This window comes from Aulonocara stuartgranti (genome assembly GCF_965226115.1).
Source record: "Aulonocara stuartgranti genome assembly, chromosome: 3".
In the NCBI taxonomy this organism is placed as follows: Eukaryota; Metazoa; Chordata; class Actinopteri; order Cichliformes; family Cichlidae; genus Aulonocara; species Aulonocara stuartgranti.
This window is the reverse complement of record NC_138941.1, coordinates 42,603,391-42,622,153: the sequence shown is the minus strand read 5'-3', so window position 1 is coordinate 42,622,153 and position 18,763 is coordinate 42,603,391. Positions and strand designations below refer to the sequence as shown.

Sequence of the window (18,763 nt, the reverse complement as noted above, 5' to 3'; positions counted from 1 at the left end):
GAGGGTCACAGCAAATCTCAAAATGGTGACGGGTTACTCAGCTTCTTATAGCCTCTAGTGGCCCCCACCTAGTCGTAAAAGCCTAAACATTCACATTCTTTCTCTGTCACGGCGCCTAAGTTATGACCTCGGCTCCCTGTCTTTCTGCCCTCTGTAAAGGTGGGGGCATGGAATGTGGTCTGTTTCTTCTATTATCGGCACAAGGTCCTCTGCACACAACATTCTCTTCATGATTCAGCAGTATGAAATGTCAAGAAACAGTGTAACACATTCAACAGTGTCGAATAATACAGGTCAATCCAATAGATCTAATGATTTTTCACACTCTTTTAAGTCAGAAGTATAATGCAAACTAAAACTACATACTGATCACACACTCTATACTAAGAAGTATAATATGACCTACAGCAGTATCCTAATTCAACTACTTCAATTACAGATATAAGATAACATATAATAACAGAATAATCTCACAAAAGACAACACTTCAGGAACTAAGTAGGCTAGATGCGTTAGGTCAGACTGGGGAGAGTTTTAGTGTTATGTTATTGTGTTATCAGTTGTCAATTTGCTTCGGTCTTTTTTGCATGTTAGGTATATCCTAACTTTAGTAGTTTAGCTAGATACCTGGCTATTGTAGGGAACAGGTGCTTGTTCAATTGTATGCTTGAAATGGCTACATTTATTATAGGTGTTATGGCTCGCCCAGCTGGACGCTTGGAGATCCAAGATCCTCTCTAGTGTCTGGTCTAGTGTAAAGGGGGATCAATATCTTGCCAGAGTCCTCTAGCTTAACTCTGCTATTGCAAGATCAGACTGTAGCACTGTCAGTGTCAACACCTGTCGCACAGGTGCTTGAGGACAGGCCAATCACGCTGCCTTACTTTGATCGGCTGTTGTTGGAGTCCTCGTTTGGTTCTAAACAGGACACTGGCCTGAAACCTCATCTGGCATACCTCCAGGGAGGAGCATGAACAGGAACAGGAGCTTCAGCTGAAAACAGTTGGAGTAGGCCCAACCAAATGTTGATTTTGCAAGGGAGAAGAGTCTCCTTTTTTCATTTGTCCGAGACTGTGATTGGTTCTACTTTGGGGAAGAATGATACCCATGCTGAAGAAGTAGAAAGCAGTGATTTAGATCCCAAAAGGTTGATTCTGCTCATCTGGATGTCACATTTTCAATAGGAGAAACATTTCGTCACTCATCCGAGTGACTTCTTCAGTCTTAGCTGACTGCAGGTTTTCCCAATCTTATAAACAGTACATTTGCACAATAACTAAAACCAGCCCACTGAATGAACAACAGGTTGTGAGGTCAGTGACCACTGATCAACAACTGCTCAATGGCCATGAGTACCATTCACAGAGAATTGGGCATGCCATCTTCGCCATCTTACAATGCTGTGATTGCAGACATACCCTTTGATCAGCGGTTGTTGATCAATGGTCATGACAATTTGCATAATAATCATCAATCATCAATCAAGGAACTGACCTCAGCCCATTGTTCATTCAGTGGGCTGTGAGGTCCAGAAGAACAGAATCAATCTTTTGGGATTTATTTACCCGGATGATTGAGCATGCATCTAGACAGGTGTTTTAGATCATCTCCCAAGCATTGTTGAGCCAGATGCTGAATCTAAAGTACCTCTTTACTCACTGGTGAGGCACTTGTTAGTATTCAGAAAATAGTCTTATTATTAGCTAGCTGCTGATGATCATTCTTCTACAGGGTATCTAGATATTACTAAGATTTACAACTGTATCATGCAGCACTTTTTCTGGCCAGGAATGAAAGTGGATGTACTGCGGTTCTGTAACACCTGTCACACTTGCGAGCTTGTGCCATGCCTACCGTTGCCCAGTGGAAAACATGAGGTGATGAAAAAAGAGGTGAATTGCCTAGAGGACAATGGTTTAGTCCAGCCCACTTACAGACCTTGGATCGCCACGTGTCTGCTCACCCCTAAGTCTGACGGTACGCCCTGTTTCTGCACAGATTTTTGTTATTGCTGTAACTGTCTGTCAATGGAAAATTGTATTTAGTAGTCAGTATAATCTTTTAGTGATATAAGTTTGCATATGATAGAATACTGCATGTAGTTATTTGTATTAGGAAATATTCAACCATGTATACTTAGAGGCATATAATCAATTGTGTGTGATCTCTAACAGGCTGCAGGCTTGGTGTGCACTCCAGGAATGCACCCCCACGTCCTGGGAGCATGAGAGTTCGTACCTTGTTTTATTGTTTTACGGTAGGATTAACGTAGCTATGTCTGTTTTAGTTTAAGTGCTTCTTTACATATAGATGAACTGCTGGACTTCCTCACCATGTTATTTAGGGTGAGGGGGAGACTGCCCTCTTTGTGACCAAGGATGTACCTTTTGTGCCTTCATGTTATATGACCCTTTGATCAGCAGGACACACACACACACACACACACACACACACACACACACACACACACACACACACACACACTGAAGTATAAAATAAAGACAGGAGCAGTGCTCAGCGCGAGTCTCTCTGTCTGGAGGCTGCCCTTGCTAGCAAGAAGTCCTGTGTGTTTCTCTTCTCTGAGTCTTTACTGAAGAAGTGTTTTATAACATTTTCCTTAACACTGTCTGTGACTCATTCCCACTCCCTCATACGGAGGACTGCATTGACAGCATCGGTCCTGCCAAATTTATCACTAAGTTGGATCCCTTAAAGGTTACTGGCAGGTTACCTTGACCCCCAGAGCCTGTGACGTTTCTGCATTTGTCACTCCTGAGAATTTTATGGAATTTTATGAATTTTATGTTTTTTAAGTACACTGTGATAGCATTTGGCATGAAAAACTCTCCTGCTATATTTTAGCATTTGATGCATCTGGTATGTGTATCTGATGATTTGGTGATATACACAGATGCTTGGGTGGATCGCATAGTCATCCTAGAACCAGTGTTTCAGTGGCTAAATCAAGCCTCCTTAACCCTTAATTGTGCAAAATATGAGTATATTAAATTAAATATTGATAAAGCAATAGTTACATATATGGGTAAGCAGGTTGGTTTTGGACAGGTTCATCCAGTGGAGGCAAAAGTCCCTGTAATACTGAACTATTCGGTTCCATCCAGTTTGTCTTGTTTTTTTGACCGGATGTACAACCAGAACCAGCAACTAATGTGCTGGGTGTTGTTGCCACAGGATTAACACCTTGTGCTCAAACGTAAGAAAAGCCTCAGTGCCTCCAAACACATTCTCCTTTTTTCTTTTCCTTTCTCTTCTACTAACAGTACCACAGTTGTCACCTACACCCTGTTGGCCAACTGCACCAAAGGTGGTCGGTCCAGGAAATCTCATTCTTGACAATCTGCACGTTTGATTTCGCAAAGATTTTCCATTGAACGCCCTTCCTGACACAAAACTCCATATCTACCAGAGCTTGCCATATAAGGTTATTCCTGAAAAGGCTGAATGTTCAGAGCACTGTACCAATTCATGAAAAGTTGACTGGATGACAAAATTGTAAGACCAAAATGTGCACAAGCAACAGGGATGATTGATGCCCTGTTGCTTCTCTAACCAGCCTTGAGCCTTGGTTGGATAACTTGAGATATTAAAACCCTAGAGTATGGAGGATGACTTTTGGCAGGATGAGTGGAGACCCACAAAATCTGTGATGACTGAAATCCAGCAATGCTTTGGTAGACTATGGTACCATAGCTATGCTAATTTCCTTTTCCAGTTGTACTTAGCACCCGCCCACAGTGGCAGACTTACTACCAAATGGTTTGCTGATCATATTATTACTGTGTTTGGCCAGCCACCTCACCTGGCCTGAACCCTTTGATAGTTCTCCTTGCTAATATCCACTAGAGTAGGGGTCAGCAAACTGTGGCTCCAGAGCCGCATGTGGCTCTTTCATCCTTATACTGCGGCTCCCTGTGGCTTGGGAAAATAAATTAAAGTATTTAGGCGAAGTGTATTTTATTTGTGTTAGTTCTTTTTTTACTTGTAGTTCTAAACTGGAAGATTATTGTGATGTTGAAATATTAAAATTACATTATATTTTATTATTCTTCATCACTCAAAATAAGCGTCACACTCGCACAAGCCAGTATACCCACCAAAACGCTGTGCATCGAGACTTTCAGCCCCAGGTTGGCCAAGTATGGAGTAATGTAAGAAAAGAAAAATATCAGAAGAAAATAAAACATTCAATGATGCCTGGGCAGATTCATTTGCATTTACTTCTGACGCGAGTGACCGACCAATATGCCTAATTTGTGGATTGTTGATCTTCGGATCCACATAAGTATGTGAGCAGCTATTCTCCACAATGAACTATGTTAAAAAGAATAGCCAAACAAATCGATCACACCTCACAGATGACAGCTTACAGTCCTGCAAAAAGATGAAAGTGACTTCGTACTTTTCTCATTAAGCACTTCATGGATTTCATAAGCAACACATTCTAGTTGTTTATACAAAGCATAAAAGGTGAACAAAAAGCAATATATACAGTGTTATCTTCATTTTAGATGTCAAAAAGTATTTGCGGTTCCCACTGTTTTATTTTCCGAGGAAACCGGGTCCAAATGGCTCTTTGGGTGTTAAAGGTTGCTGACCCCTGCACTAGGGTAAATGCTAAATTTATCCACTTAAACAAGTTTAATCAAACATAAGCAAATATCCATCAACAGCTGCCCAATTAGCATGTGATTTAATGGGGCACAATTCATACATTTTCTGTACTTCTAAAGAAAAAACAAAATGATTTGGTGGATAGAAAAATTCATTGCTAATATAAATAAAATACTATTATAACAAATAAATATAAGTGAATAAGCTCCCAAACAAAGATCAGCATTTGGTCTTTCATCTCAGCATGTCAGCAAGCATCCAAATTATTCAGCAGAAATGTAACTTTTATATAGAAATAATCATAAGTCCTGTGATTACTTTTGTATTAGTTCTATGAATTGATCTTTTTTCTTTTCTATGCTGGATATATGTTCATTTTCTTGTAATGTTTTTGTTCTCTCGTTTTCTTTTGTTTCCCACTGTTCAAAAGTCCAGTTTGGCCTCTGGGTGGTGCTACACATTCAGATTTTTTGGTTTCTGCAACACGCTGTAAACTGTGTCGACCTGTGTGAGCCGTTGTTGTGCCTCCTCCACTGTGGCAGTCTCTGAAGTATTTTGGTTGTTGTTGCCAGCAGAAGAGGCTTTCACTCCTGGAACAGTGTAGATGGTATCTATTGTGTAGCTTGCCATGGAGTTAATTTGCTCTCCTGGGCTGTTGGTCTGGCTGTACTGAAGGATGTCTGCATTCTCATAAGCAGGGTCAGCATCACTTGACGAAGACACAGTAGAGGCTCTAGACTGAGATGATGGCAGAGTACTAATGGGCTGGCTTTGTATTGAGCGGATAGTATTAGTTGGAGCCTGTAAATAATAAAGTCAAATATTCAGTCACATTATGACACACCACTGCACAAGTTATATAATATAAAATATAAACAGATATAAATATCTGTTAGTGAATGCAGCTTACCTGGTAGGATTTCCATTTTGCTGAAAATAATCTTTTAACTAAAAAGAAAGAAACTGTTACGAAGACGCAGGCGAGTAAAACACAAACAATAATAAATGCAAGCGCTCTCGTTGGTGGAGGGTGTTGTGCATTCTCTTTATCATCAGGATTAGAGTTATTAAAACCTGCAGACACAGAAACGTAATTTTAATGAGCAATTTTTTTCAGACATAAAAAGTAAAATAATTGTATGACAAGAAACAACAATGTACATATTTAAATAACAGGGGAAATATAATTCATGTAAAATGAATCAACAGCATGTTATTTAAAATTAATATTTAATACTTACACCTTGTTAATGTTTCAGAAGAATTACTTGTGCTAACATGGTTGTTGCCTCTACAGACCACAGCTCTGTTCTCAGTGAAGATGGTGATGTTGACCTCACTGAATGATTTCTGAGATCTTCTGCAGCTGTCTTCATCACAAACAGACCAAAGCCAATAATCCTGAATGGAGCAGTTTACTGTGATATTGCAGCGTCCAGCAGACTGGTTGGAGCCCAGCTTTAACATTGTAATAACAGGTGTGGGAACCATGTCTGTAACATTGAGCCAAACAGATAAATTAATGATTTAATGCAAAAAGAGAACTGACAATGACCCAGGTGATAATAAAATTGTAGGATATATGATGTTGTGATTAAAGACAATGACAGATTCTGTTTTTCTTTCAGTCACAAAGAAATGTAAAAGCTTACTGTAAGACAAATTCTACTAAATCCAGAAATATTTGAATATTTAAAATAGGACAAGACAAAGTTCTGCTTATAACTTACCTTGAACAATGACTTGATGTTTCTCTGACACTGAAATAAAGTCACGGATGAGTGAGAGTTCATATATGCCAGCGTCTGTATCAGCCAGGTTTTTAATACACAGGGAGAGGTTTCCAGCACTATAAACCACTCTGTCTTTGTATTTTGGATTGATTTTTCCATCATCAGCAATAATTGTCTTGTTAAATTTCCATTCGACACGTTCATATTCTGGCAATTTCTTAACATTCAGACACACTGAGCTGTTTTTTAGTCCATAATATGTCGTTGGTGGGTCCTCTGCCATGAGACCTAAGAGGAAAAGTGCAGCAAGAGTCTTAAAATACATTATTAAACCTTAAAACCACAACATGCACACAATAGATATATTCTAGTAAGTGTATGGTGTATGAAAGAGGAAATCACTTTGACATCCTTTGTTTTGCAACATAATGTTGCAAAACAGTAATTCCTTTTTAATCAAACTTCCAAGGAAAAAATACATTTAATTTCACTCATTAAACTTTGCTTCATTCATCACAATTGCATTTTTTCCCTAATGAAATCTCTGATACATATCTTTAAAAAATGATTTGATAATTAGGTCAAGTTTGGCATTAGTTATGTAAAGAACAAAAACATTTTCATTCAGCTTACCTGTAACAATCCAAAAACTCAGAAGCAGAATCATTTTTAATCTACACAAATTTATCTGAACGTAAGAAAAGTGGAATTCATAAACAGGAAATCTGCTGTGCATGGTTTCTCTGCTGTAGCCAGCTATGAATGCAGCAAATATGGCAGGTGTCAGAGAGAAAAAGAAACGCTTCAAAGCCCAGGAAGCGATGCATCATCTGCTGGATCAGAGAAAGAAAAAAAAAGTCTGCCAAATGCAGCTAAACTACACTTCAATTAATTAATGATGATCCAGATATTTCTGTTCATTCATAAATGTTATGATTAAAATACAAGAGGTGACAAAGACATTAGGGTAGTGTGTGTGTGTGTGTGTGTGTGTGTGTGTGTGTGTGTGTGTGTGTGTGTGTGTGTGTGTGTGTGTGTGTGTGTGTGGTGCTGTAAAGACTTTAGCCTGTTGCAAATAAATCCTAATATTTAAGGTTAAACAAGAAGAGATCAGGGTTAGCGTGTGGAAAATAAGAGAGAGCAATGGTATGAAGGAAACAGATGCATACGTATGTGTGGTTTTTGTATGAAGTCTGTGTGCAAATGTGTCTGTGGTTGTTAGCATACTAGCACAGAAACATTTTACATTATGGTTAGAGCCGGAAGCAGCAAGTTTTCACATTGAAGAAATTGATCTCTTATCAGATGCTGGTAACATTTATTTGGCATCTAAAATTTATGATTTTAAATATTTTGCATTGTGAATTAAATACACATTTTACAAACTCATTGTTCCTACTAAAGTGCACTATAAAGGTCACAGAGAAGAACCAGGCAAATATAAGATGAAGGACAAAAATGCCTATACTACTGTAGTACCAATTTATTGTGGTATACACTGTCTATATACTATGGTAAGATATTATCAATCATATAAGATGAAGAGTGGAAAAGTAATTGGTCCAGAAGTATGAATGTTTATGATAGAAGGCAGGGGATTTTATAACCATATTTTTCAGCATAATCTTGGAGAGTGAGAGGTTGCCTGAAAATTGAACAGAAAGAGTACTAGGACAGGATGATGTGCAGAGCTGCAGTAACTACAAATGGATAAAGTTGATAATCGATATCTTTGTGGAATGACATCAAGGCGATGAGCAGTGAGCATCAGAGAAGAAGCACTACAGATGTCATGTTTGCTTTGAGAGTGTTGATGGAGATGAGGTCAGAAGGAGAGCCTTTGAGGAAATGAGAAAGCATATGTTAGGGTACAAAGAGTGTAACTGTGGTACTGCAAGAGGAAGTAATGAGTGGCCGTGAAATGTGAGGGTGGTGTAGGACATTGTATCTGTAGTGAGAGTAGAGTAGTAGCGGGTGGAAGAGAGCCTGGAGAGGTGGAGAGAAAAGGAATGAAAGTCATTAGAAGCGAGACAGAATACAACTCGGTCCATTACTTTGGATGGATCAAAGGATGGATAAGGATGAGTTTCAAGGGTGATTTCTGACAGAAAGATAGCAGCAAGAGTGAGAGAGAAGGTTTACATGATGGTAGTGAGACCTGCAGTGGCTGGAGGTGGAGCTGGAGATGTCCGGATTTTAATTGTGAGTGACAAGAATGGACAAGATTAGAAATGAGTACATCTGAGGAACAGCTCAAGCTGAGCAGTTTGGACATGCTGAGATGGTCTGGACATGTGCAGCAGAGGGATAGTGGACATACTGGACAAAGGAGTTTAAGGATGTGGTGAAGGAGGACATGCAGATTGTTAACGTGAGGTGGAGGCAGATGATCTGCTGTCACAACCCTAAAAGGGAGCAGATGAAAGGAGAAGATGACCTTTCATCTTCTCCTGTCACGGTCAGCGGTTTGAGTTTTTGTGAGTTTGTAATTCTTTTGGGTTGGAAAAGCATTTTATGTTCACACTCTATGTCTCGCCCTTTCGTGTCTTGCCTCTGTGTTTTAATGTTTGTCTCTGGTCTTTTGTCTCTTGGACTTTATATGTAGTTTAACTTCCCTTGTCTCATTAAACCTGATTTGCTACAGCTCTTGTCCCACTTGTTTCCTTTCCCCTCTATACCTGGGCTGTATTTATTGTCTCTCCTTGTTGTGTCCTCCTTCAATGCTGTGTGTTTCCTAATTATTTTTCTCATGTATATGTTTTTGTTATGCTTTGATTGACAGATTGATATTGAAATGATTTTAATCACTCTCTTAAAAGAAGTCAAGAACCCAAACAAGGCCAGATACGGACCCAGGAGACAAAATTCAGCTTTTATCCGATTATTAAGTGATGACATGACGAATCCTACTTCCGGGCCTAAAGTAGTCTGCGTTTAACATGGCTTTTGTGTTGTTAACATGTTTAATGTTTTGTATTTTCTTCTATTTAATCTCAAAAAGCTCCTAAAAAAAGTCAGTGATCACTGTTGACCTCCCTCGGCTTTTATTGCCACTAATCATTTATTTAAGCTCAGTTTTTAAAACCTTAGGATGTAACTACAGCCCAGCCCATGCAGCAGTATATGAATGACTAACCTCGTATTGTGACCACATGGGTGTTACAGTGGGTGGTTCTTGTATTCACTGAATAAAAGGCTGCAGGGAAGGCTGTTCTTTGAAGTTGGCTGGGAAACAGGTGAGGAGCATTCATCTCCAAGGGCCTGGTTCTGACCAGGCTTCCCTTGCAAGTTAAAATGGATCGCTGTTTGTCTTGCTTTGTTCACTGGTGATAAGTCTTGTGTTACATGTTGGGCCTGCGAGCGCAGACCCAACATGTAACACTAGTCTCATGTATCTGTGAGCCGGCCTGGGTCTCTACACTGTAGCTTACTTTTGATTTTCCCTTGTTGATGCTCATAATAAATATATTAATTGTATAATTAAACCTAAAGATGAGCATATCATTTGAAATGGTACAGTTTCACTTTAGTTAGTGAAGTAAAATCACTTGCGTTTAGTGGTAAATTAATATGTAGCACTGATAAAGTGGTGTTCCTTACTGTTCAATCACTAGGTTACTAATACTGAATGAAACAGGATAACTAAACACTCTGGTGAGTCCACACACACTCATTCCCAAACATTCTGAAAATACAACCCTTGCTGCAGCCCTGAGTCTTAGCTGGGGTGTATTGTGGCCTAAATTGAATGGTCACTTCACTCATAAACAAGCCATAAAATAAAAGGCACATGCAAATATCAGTACTCATGGCTCCTGATAGTTTAAAAGGTGAACATTTGCCTGTTTAAATCATAAGAACTGTCACTATACAGAAATGTGCTTCTGAATGTGGACGATGTGTCTTCTGACTTTGTAATGCAGTTGTGCTTCTGTTGAGTGATGTAAACAACCAATCGATCTACACTCTTCAAACATCAAAATTGATCATTTGATTTTGTTTATGACACAGCACAGGTGAGTTTTCCCACCTTCTCCTCTTTGTAACTTCACACGATCTTTCTGTTTTCATATTTTGGACATGATTTTGGAGTCCACCTTCGCTGTAGCAATTGACCGCAAAATAAAGCTACCGCAAATGTACAACTCTACATCCGGTCTTAAAACAGGAAGTCAGCATTTTCTCGTGCACAGGGTCTATTGGTTTTGAAAAAACCCTTTCAGACTCCTAATTACCTCTTGGTAGGTTAAAACAGCTCCACACGCCAGGTGACTGGTCAGTCATGAAAATAACAGCGTGCTGCTTGTCTACAGACTAAAATGTCCACTTGATAGCATTAGCTGGTCTTTCTACAAACTCACACACACAGTGGACACCACACCTACCCGCCAAATCCCACCCTTCTACCTGAAAGTCTCACCAGATTAGCAAGCGCCACCAGAGCTTTAGAACATGCCAAATAAAATAAATGAAATAATAAAATGTAAATAAGTAGGCTGAGTCTAAGCAACACACATTATACATATACATATTTATATTCCGAAACTCTTCCAAACTCTTCCACTTAAAGTGTAAAAAATACAACTAGATAATAAGATGGAAGTCAAAGTCTAGCAAAAGCTGATTGTTAGCAAACATAAAATTAATATTTGAATTGACTGATCAGCTAAATTTAGCAGTAATATTGTATTTGTGGTAAAGCAGTTTATAGCATCATGATTATTATTAGTTTTGCACTTTTGGATAGTTTTGTGAAATATGAATTTGGTCCAAATTTATACCCCGTTTTGTGCACAGACACAGAAGTAATGGCCCTATTATTCATTAATGGAATATGAGCTATTGGTGCTTTTAGCTAATTCAGATTTCAGAACTTTATTTGCGGTGTGATCAGGATGGTTAGAGGCTGAATATTCATCATAAGCTGTTATAAAAGCACCAAGTATGACTTAAGTCATCAGATTATTTTTTAAGTGTTTGTTTCATAATTCTGACGGTATCTGCAGATATTTCAAAGACGAATACTTTATCACACACACACACACACACACACACAATCAGAGACTTGTGGATGTTGTAAATAAAACATTTATTATTTAAAGACACACTTGAAAGTGTATTAGCAGTTAGACCAATGAGCTTCCAGAATTACAAGCGAACCATATACATATACAGCTTATACAGGAAGCCTTTAATCAGAGACTCGTACGTAAGTGTTTTTACTTATTCTGAATATTTTTCATGTTCTTCACCAGCGAAGGAATCCATATTAGTATTTTATCTCTGCTGGTCATTTAATGTGGGGGAGAAAATACAAAATAAAGGAACTTTTTGCTATAACTATCTTTTTGCATGTATTCTTTATAAAACTGGGTTCCTGAAAAAGTAAATAAAATATTTGAACTTATTGTGTCAAAGTCAGTGAGTCCCCGTAAACTTTTATCATAACTCTGTTAATCTGCCACAATAACACAAAGCTTTACACAAGATGTCAAAGACATACAGAAACAAGAAATATAGATAAAATATTTATACATACTGTACATAAGTGTACAGAAGCCAAGAAAGGCTGTGATGCTGTGAATTTTTTAATGCTGTTATTTTAGAATAACTTTAATAACTCACTTGTCTGTATCAGAAAGAATTGCCACAACATTTGTAAACCAATTGTAAAGCGCTTATAAAGAATAATTTCCGCTCGTAGGAATGAGTAATGATAAAAGAGTGGAAAACACAAGCCGCTGTTTGTCTGATGTTCCTGTTGCACCACAAAGCCGCAAAAATGATTCACCATAGGGGTGAAAATAACACCTCTGCTTATCTGAGTGCAAGGATAAACACACAATTTTACTTTCTGTTTTGATGAGACGGAAAACTAGGGTTGACAGAATAAACCCATTCATGTGTCTTAATTCAATTTATTTTATGATTAGTCGCCTTTATGGATTAACGATACATGAAAAGTGGCGTCATGATTCCTGATAGAAAACCAAGAGGAAAATAGATCTTTACAGAAATAATAACGCATTATCAACAATTTACACTCCTCTGTATTTTAATAAGCATATTCAAAACAGCCAAAAGAAATGTCCTCCTGTAGTTTGCTTGAAGCTCATGTTGTCTAATAAGCAAAGAGTAAACAACCTTTTTTTTCTTGGTATAAAAAATAGTCATTACCACAAGAAAACGACCTTTGTTATCTCAGGCTAACTTGTTATCATGACATAACAGCATTAAAAGATTATTTTAAAAGCACAGTGATTCAAGACTTCTGTGGGACTACGCAAAGCATACTGTAAAGAATATTTAAAACAGTTCACATTTAACATCCGCATTCAACATCCACACACAGAAAGTATTATCACACTCACTCGATAACAGTTTGAAGGTGTAAAAAAAATCGCTCGCACTCAAAACTCCACATGGTTTAAATCATATTAATACAGTGCATTAAGTATTAGAGTTAGTTCAGTTACTCTGTCTGTATAAAATGCCACCTTTTGTTTATGTTAAAATGCTTTTAGTAACATTACTAAACATATATGTACTCCAACGAACACAATGAGACGTCTGGATAAAAGAGCTCATTTTTCACGTAGTGATGTTGGTACTGCCCTTTAAAATCCCTCATTAAAATACTACAGTTCCAGTTCTCGTTACCTGTTGCAGGTATTTATTTATTTTTACAAAAAAGCAAAACCAGTACTGTGAATCAACACATCCAACCTTCAGCTTCACTGCAAAACTACTCTCAAGCCAGAATTGCCTCAGCATTTTTCTTCTTAGATAAAATGTTTTTAAAAATCCTAAATAATCCTTAACTTTGATGATTTTTGTTACAGATTGATTTTTTATCTGCTGCCCTGAGGACTGTGCTACAAAGTAAGATTTCATCTTATCCAGGTTAATCTTGGGTTTTCTGTATGATGTAGGTGGTTCATTTCTTACATGAAAATCCAGTGTTTTTAGTTTTTTCAATAACGCAGTAATTTAATGCATTACTGTAATCCAATAATTGCATTACAGTTAACATTTGTTGTATGTATATTTATGTTGTTGCTTTCATTGCAAAAGTAAGGGAGGTGGATCCAAAGAAAAAACATGGAACAAAAGTTTTGTCTTCTTCTTACACACATGTGCTACAATCAGCTGATTTCAGTTTGTGTGCTGGAGGAAGAAGAAAAAAGTGATGGTAAAGTGCAAACAGCTTCTGGGAAAGAAACGGCTGCATTATGTTACTAACACAACTTCAGCTCTTTACAACCATCTGCACAGGCAGCATGCTAACACTAAGCTAGCCAAGAGCCAGAGTGATGATAAAGCAGAGTGAAGCTGACCCCAGCCCAGCAGCCAGACCCTGAACTTTAACAGATAACAAACTGCTGAGAAGTAAGACTGAAGCCTCTGTTTCTACCTGTTCATGTTTCTAAAGTAGAATCACTGTGGCGACGACTTTGAAGTCTCTGGTTTTCATCTTTCATCTGCTTTGTTTTCATAAGTAAAAACGAAATAAATGATCGTGTGTGTGTGTCCTCATTGGGATATTGATTTGTGTTGATGTGTGGGACTGTAGACTCAGATTTATATTCTTAAATGGTAATTATGGGACACTGCTTTTCAGGTCATTTCATGGAGTAACAATAAGTAATCTCAGCAGTATAATGAATAACTTTCAACCTGATATCACACCAAAGCTTTGCCAGCAAATTTATTATCTCCCTCTGCTAGTAATGCAACCTTTGCATGCATGTCCATTTAATGCTTCGGAAAAGGAAAAGCATGAAATTGACACTTTGACCAACGTGTCTATTGCATGCTTTACTGTGATATTCTGTTTGGCAATTAAGTAATGTACTGAATTACTTTTAAGAAAAGTAATGAGTAATGCATGACTTCTTTTTAGTGTCCGGTGCTGCAAACCTAATTCGCTGACCAATCAGTTCTCCAGAAAATAGCGTCACCATTCCTGGAAGATTCCGCAGACAGTAGAAAGATTCTGCTCAGACAGTAGGAGGGTCTAAAGGTTTTTTTTATACTGTCTAAAATCTCTTTTTTCCCTGATGAACATCATTCTCCTGTGTCTTAATGACAGAGCTTTGATATTGATAAGTCTTTTAATTCACAGAGTTGGCCTTTTCTGCTGGCTTTCTTTCCTGGATTCAAATAGGCTAAACTTTATTAATATATCATCTCTTCTTTTCCAGTCTTACTGACCAAAGCACTCACATGCATTCATACATACATACATGCATTTTAATATTAAACCACTGTTCAGGACCCTCCCACCCCCAACACACACACACACGCACACACACACATACACACACACACACACACACACACACACTGACACTGCTGATTTCTCTGCAGCAGCTGTGTTACATTCAGCCTGTATTATTGTTGCCTTTCAAATGGACATGGGTTAATTTAGCAAGTTGATAACCAGCTTCATGTGACCACTTGACTGCCATTATTAGGGTAAGTGAATGTAGACAATGGAAAGATGCTGAGGGTATATTGAACTTGCTTTAAAGTTCATGGCTCATCTCGTTCAATTTTCTCTAAAAAATACGGTGTAGACACTAATTTGTTGACATCATTGAAAATACAAAATCTTTTAGCATGCTGTCGATTTGTATAAGTCAGGTTTGTAACTTGATATTCGAACTCTGAAAGGCTGTAAACATCTTCTTTGTTTGTTCTGGTATACAGCCTTGTGGTTAAAGAGTGTGTCTGGTTTTCATGCGCAGTCTTAACACCCAGGTGTTCAGTTTCCTGCCACGTACTTTAGAATAACTCATGCATTGGCAGTTTAGGCTTCTTCATGAGAATGTGGTCGCTTCTTCTTTGTTCCTATCTTTGCCTGATCTTGGTTTCACATCAACTTTCAGAACCTCTTCTTTCACTCCCTTTCACACATTACTAATTCGAACACTCAGTGGGCTGCTGTCCCGAATACGCCCTCTCTGGCGGCCCTTCTCCTCCCCCCTGTAGCTCTCCTCCAGTCTCATCTTTTCCAAGTCCGTTCCGTCTTCCTTGCCCTTACGTTGACGGGACCCCTGCGACTGCACGTCTGGTGGCAGGCCCTGCTTGAAAAGGGGTGGAGTTTTGGTTTTTGCCACTTTGTCAAAAAAGGCAAAATCAGCCACGTATTTTCCTGACGTGGACAGGGAGACGACAGGGGGGAACTCGTAGCCCCAGAGGATCTCGTCGGGAAGGTAGGATGTTCGAACCTGGCATGTGGCGGAGGTTGGCTCAACCGTGGCACTCATGATCACCAACAGCTCAAAGTCAGCCAGTTCTGGGTCTGTCCAGCCACCACCTAGAACCAGAAGAGTATCGAGGTGACTGGTTTCTGATGCTTTAGCCCATTAATTAAAAAAACATACAATTTGATACAGAAACACATAATTCTTCTGTTAATGCATAAAAGTTTTTATATGATGCAGCATTGATTACAAGTCACATAAGTATGAAAGGAAGAGGCAGGAGAGAAAACAGTTGTTGAGATATAAGTGTGAAACGTGGTCTAGACCAGTTTCTCTCACATGTCAAAGTGGGTAAAAAGGTTTGCTTGAATAATTTGCATTCATATGTAGGTTGGTTATTGTTGCTGTTGCATATTGACTTATGTGTTTGTCTATGAAAACAGGTAAAAAAAAAAAACCTTTTCATTTCCAGAGTTATTGTTATCTTCATGTAGCCACACACAGCGTAGTGCAAACCCGCCTTATATATTAAAAAATAAAAAATATTCCGGCTTTTCTTACAAATCTGCCTCCATCATGAGGCAACAGGCCTTCCTCCATATGAGGAAATGTAAACTACAATAAAAACCACTGTAGAATCTTGTGAGTTGGTGTGAAAAGCAGAAACACTAAACACTATCCACTGTTAACATCAGAGCACAGTTTATTTAAACTCATGTCCACAGACATGCAGTCTTGGGCCCTGGAAGTGGAAAAAAACTCCACTCATCTACGCCCAGCAAAGTACAATACATTTGTAACCTAAGCACAAACACTGCAGATTGTGTCTTATTTACTTGAACTTGCTAACACACAATACAAACGCCTTCTGTTGAGAGTGCTTGAAGAAATTAACACTCATTCGGAAGTGCCTTTAGCACTACTTAGAACAAAGGGCAAAGCTGCAGCCTCTTGCGGTGGAAAATGAGTGTTACAAACACACACACCCACACACACACACACACACACACACACACACACACACACACACAAACATGCACAGAACTGCTTCACAGACTTAAATATACAGAACTTAAGGAAAAATTATCAGCAAAAACTTTTAGCACATTTTCACAAACAGTGACTGTTCACTGAAAACTCATCACTTATGACTTTCCATTGTCAAAAGCACTCAACACAGTCTCTTACACACACAAATAATGAAATAACTCATTTCTGAAATGTCAGTAAGCCTGCAGAGTAAGCACTGCTGCATAGTCACAGACAGGTGGAACGTACTTTAGAAGCACACACAAAATATACTTTATACTCATCATCGGTGCACGACCTCAGCACCCAAACAAGCAAACACCTGCATCAACAGGCCTCACTCAGAATACACTCACTCATCTGTGTAAACATGTCTTCCCCTCACCCAGACCCACAATCACTCCCACCACGGCAACAACACCACATTTCGCAACCACTGATACACACGGGATTCTCTCTGTTGGCCTTTTTACAGGCGGAGCAAAGGCCTCATCTGCATGTAGTGATCTTTCAAGCACGCCTCTAGATATCTGCACTGTTTGCATTTCAGCTGAGAGGCCTGCTCACCACAAGATATGCATTTTTTTTCTGAGTACAGTTCCCTCTCAGTAATTTGATGTATTATTGTGAGGTAAGATATTTAAGAAAGTGTAAGAATTGTTGAGATCCTTGTTCATCATTTCCAAGTCCTTCTGACTTTTAGATGCATGGTTAAATTATCAATGCTGCAGTTGTGTCAGTGAGGTGGACGGGGAACACAGTCGAGAGGATGGCAGTCACATTGTGCAAGTATTTCATTATTTACCTGGGAACTCAACACTATGAAGCACCTGCACCTCTGCATAGCACTGATGACGAGAGCTGTGGAGGAGGAGAACGATGTAGTGCTACATTTCTGAAGCCCTCACTGTTAGCTTTTAGCTAACGTCTCACTGTGAGCAAAACCAAGAAGCTTCTTCCAATTAAAGGATGGAGGCGGGGCTACCAAGGCGGGGCTACCAATATCAACTCGACTCAAATGTATTCTTTTGAAAATACAGTTTATAGTATAAAACTTTATGCCCCCATGACAATTTCTAAATCTGTCACTCTAAGGAGTTACTTCTCTCATTATGTAATGCTGTAATATAACAGATTACTTTTTTTTAGTAGCTGTAATTTTGTGGTGTAACCAGTTTCTTATAAAAGTATGTCTTTCGCAGCTGACGAGCACTTTAAAGTTTCACAATCCCCAAGATTATTGTAAGCAAAGACTTTCACTACACAATTCAGTGCAAGCCTTTTTTTAGTTTCTGTGCATGGAGTTTTCAGTGATGACGTGGTTAAGGTGTGCTTCTCTGTCTCAGCAGTTGGAGAGCCAGAGCATTCTGCCCTGCTGCTCCAACTGTGGAGAAACAGTTTTTTTTTTTGCACTTGAAGCCAAATTCCCATAGATCCCATAAGGAGGCATTCACTGCTGAACTTCCATAAGTGTTCTGTGTCCATGAAGTATGCATGAGAGGTATTCATGCATGCATTCACAATCGTTAGAAGCAGTTGTATACTTTCTGTACGTCAGTGTGTAAAGGGTTAACAACTGAAAAACAGATCAGTGACGTGAAATATGACAGTTTTTCCATTACTAAGAAAAACTCAAAACAAGTTAAATATTGAACTGAAAGATAAAATGTTTTCGGGGTGTTTTATTACTCATGCAGGAGGTTACATCAGTGTGTAGATGATATGACACACAATGATACAGATCTGGAGTCTTTAAGATGGATTTAGTGCTTGTACTGCTGTAGGCTTCGTGGTCATGAAAGCTTGCTTCAATAAGTTTTTCTTGCAAATGCAAATTATTTTTTAGTTTAGAGGAAGTGAAAATGAAACATAATTACAGTAGAAATATTTTAGAAACTTGTCAAAAGCTTGTTTAAAATTAAACCTTATGGAGTATATACAAATAACAAACTGAGTCCGCATTTTCAATACCCACATTTGAGCCGGCACACTTATGAGAAGTCAGGAAATTAGTCGAGCACAATATTCAACAACTAGAACCAATTTTTCTGTTCAGGAATGGAAGTAAATAACTTTAACTAGGTTTCTTAATCCAAAATAGTGATGTGCTTTACTATTCTTTCTGCTTTTTTGTAGAACAGTCCATTTGAAAATTCATAC

At 38.5% G+C, this 18,763-nt stretch overlaps 2 protein-coding genes across 3 annotated transcripts in view; both read right to left on the bottom strand.

Annotated features, from left to right (window-relative positions):
* Positions 1-4,040: 4,040 nt before the first annotated feature.
* LOC309701748 (uncharacterized protein) lies at positions 4,041-7,331 on the bottom strand. The gene is made up of 5 exons (XM_082525965.1): positions 6,999-7,331; positions 6,363-6,653; positions 5,874-6,125; positions 5,543-5,706; positions 4,041-5,433 (listed from the first exon to the last, which is right to left on the bottom strand). Exons 1-5 carry the CDS (start codon positions 7,099-7,101, stop codon positions 5,086-5,088), a joined length of 1,158 nt encoding a protein of 385 aa, XP_082382091.1. The 5' UTR covers positions 7,102-7,331; the 3' UTR covers positions 4,041-5,085.
* Positions 7,332-11,430: 4,099 nt separating this feature from the next.
* Positions 11,431-18,763, bottom strand: part of kcnj10a (potassium inwardly rectifying channel subfamily J member 10a) — a 34,168-nt gene continuing 26,835 nt past the window's right edge. For both annotated transcript variants that reach the window (XM_082526453.1, XM_082526454.1), the window contains exon 6: positions 11,431-15,687. In XM_082526453.1, coding sequence (XP_082382579.1) covers positions 15,278-15,687 — 410 coding nt within the window. In that variant the 3' untranslated portion in view covers positions 11,431-15,277. The remainder of the gene's footprint in view (positions 15,688-18,763) is intronic.

Bases quoted from the DNA above. Each gene is read 5' to 3' on its own strand.
- LOC309701748 (XM_082525965.1), bottom strand. From the start codon at position 7,101: ATGCACAGCAGATTTCCTGTTTATGAATTCCACTTTTCTTACGTTCAG. The intron at 6,126-6,362 runs GTAAGTTATAAG...TCAATGTTACAG, and splicing joins ACATCAAGTCATTGTTCAAG to ACATGGTTCCCACACCTGTT. The intron at 5,434-5,542 runs GTAAGCTGCATT...TATTATTTACAG, and splicing joins CAAAATGGAAATCCTACCAG to GCTCCAACTAATACTATCCG.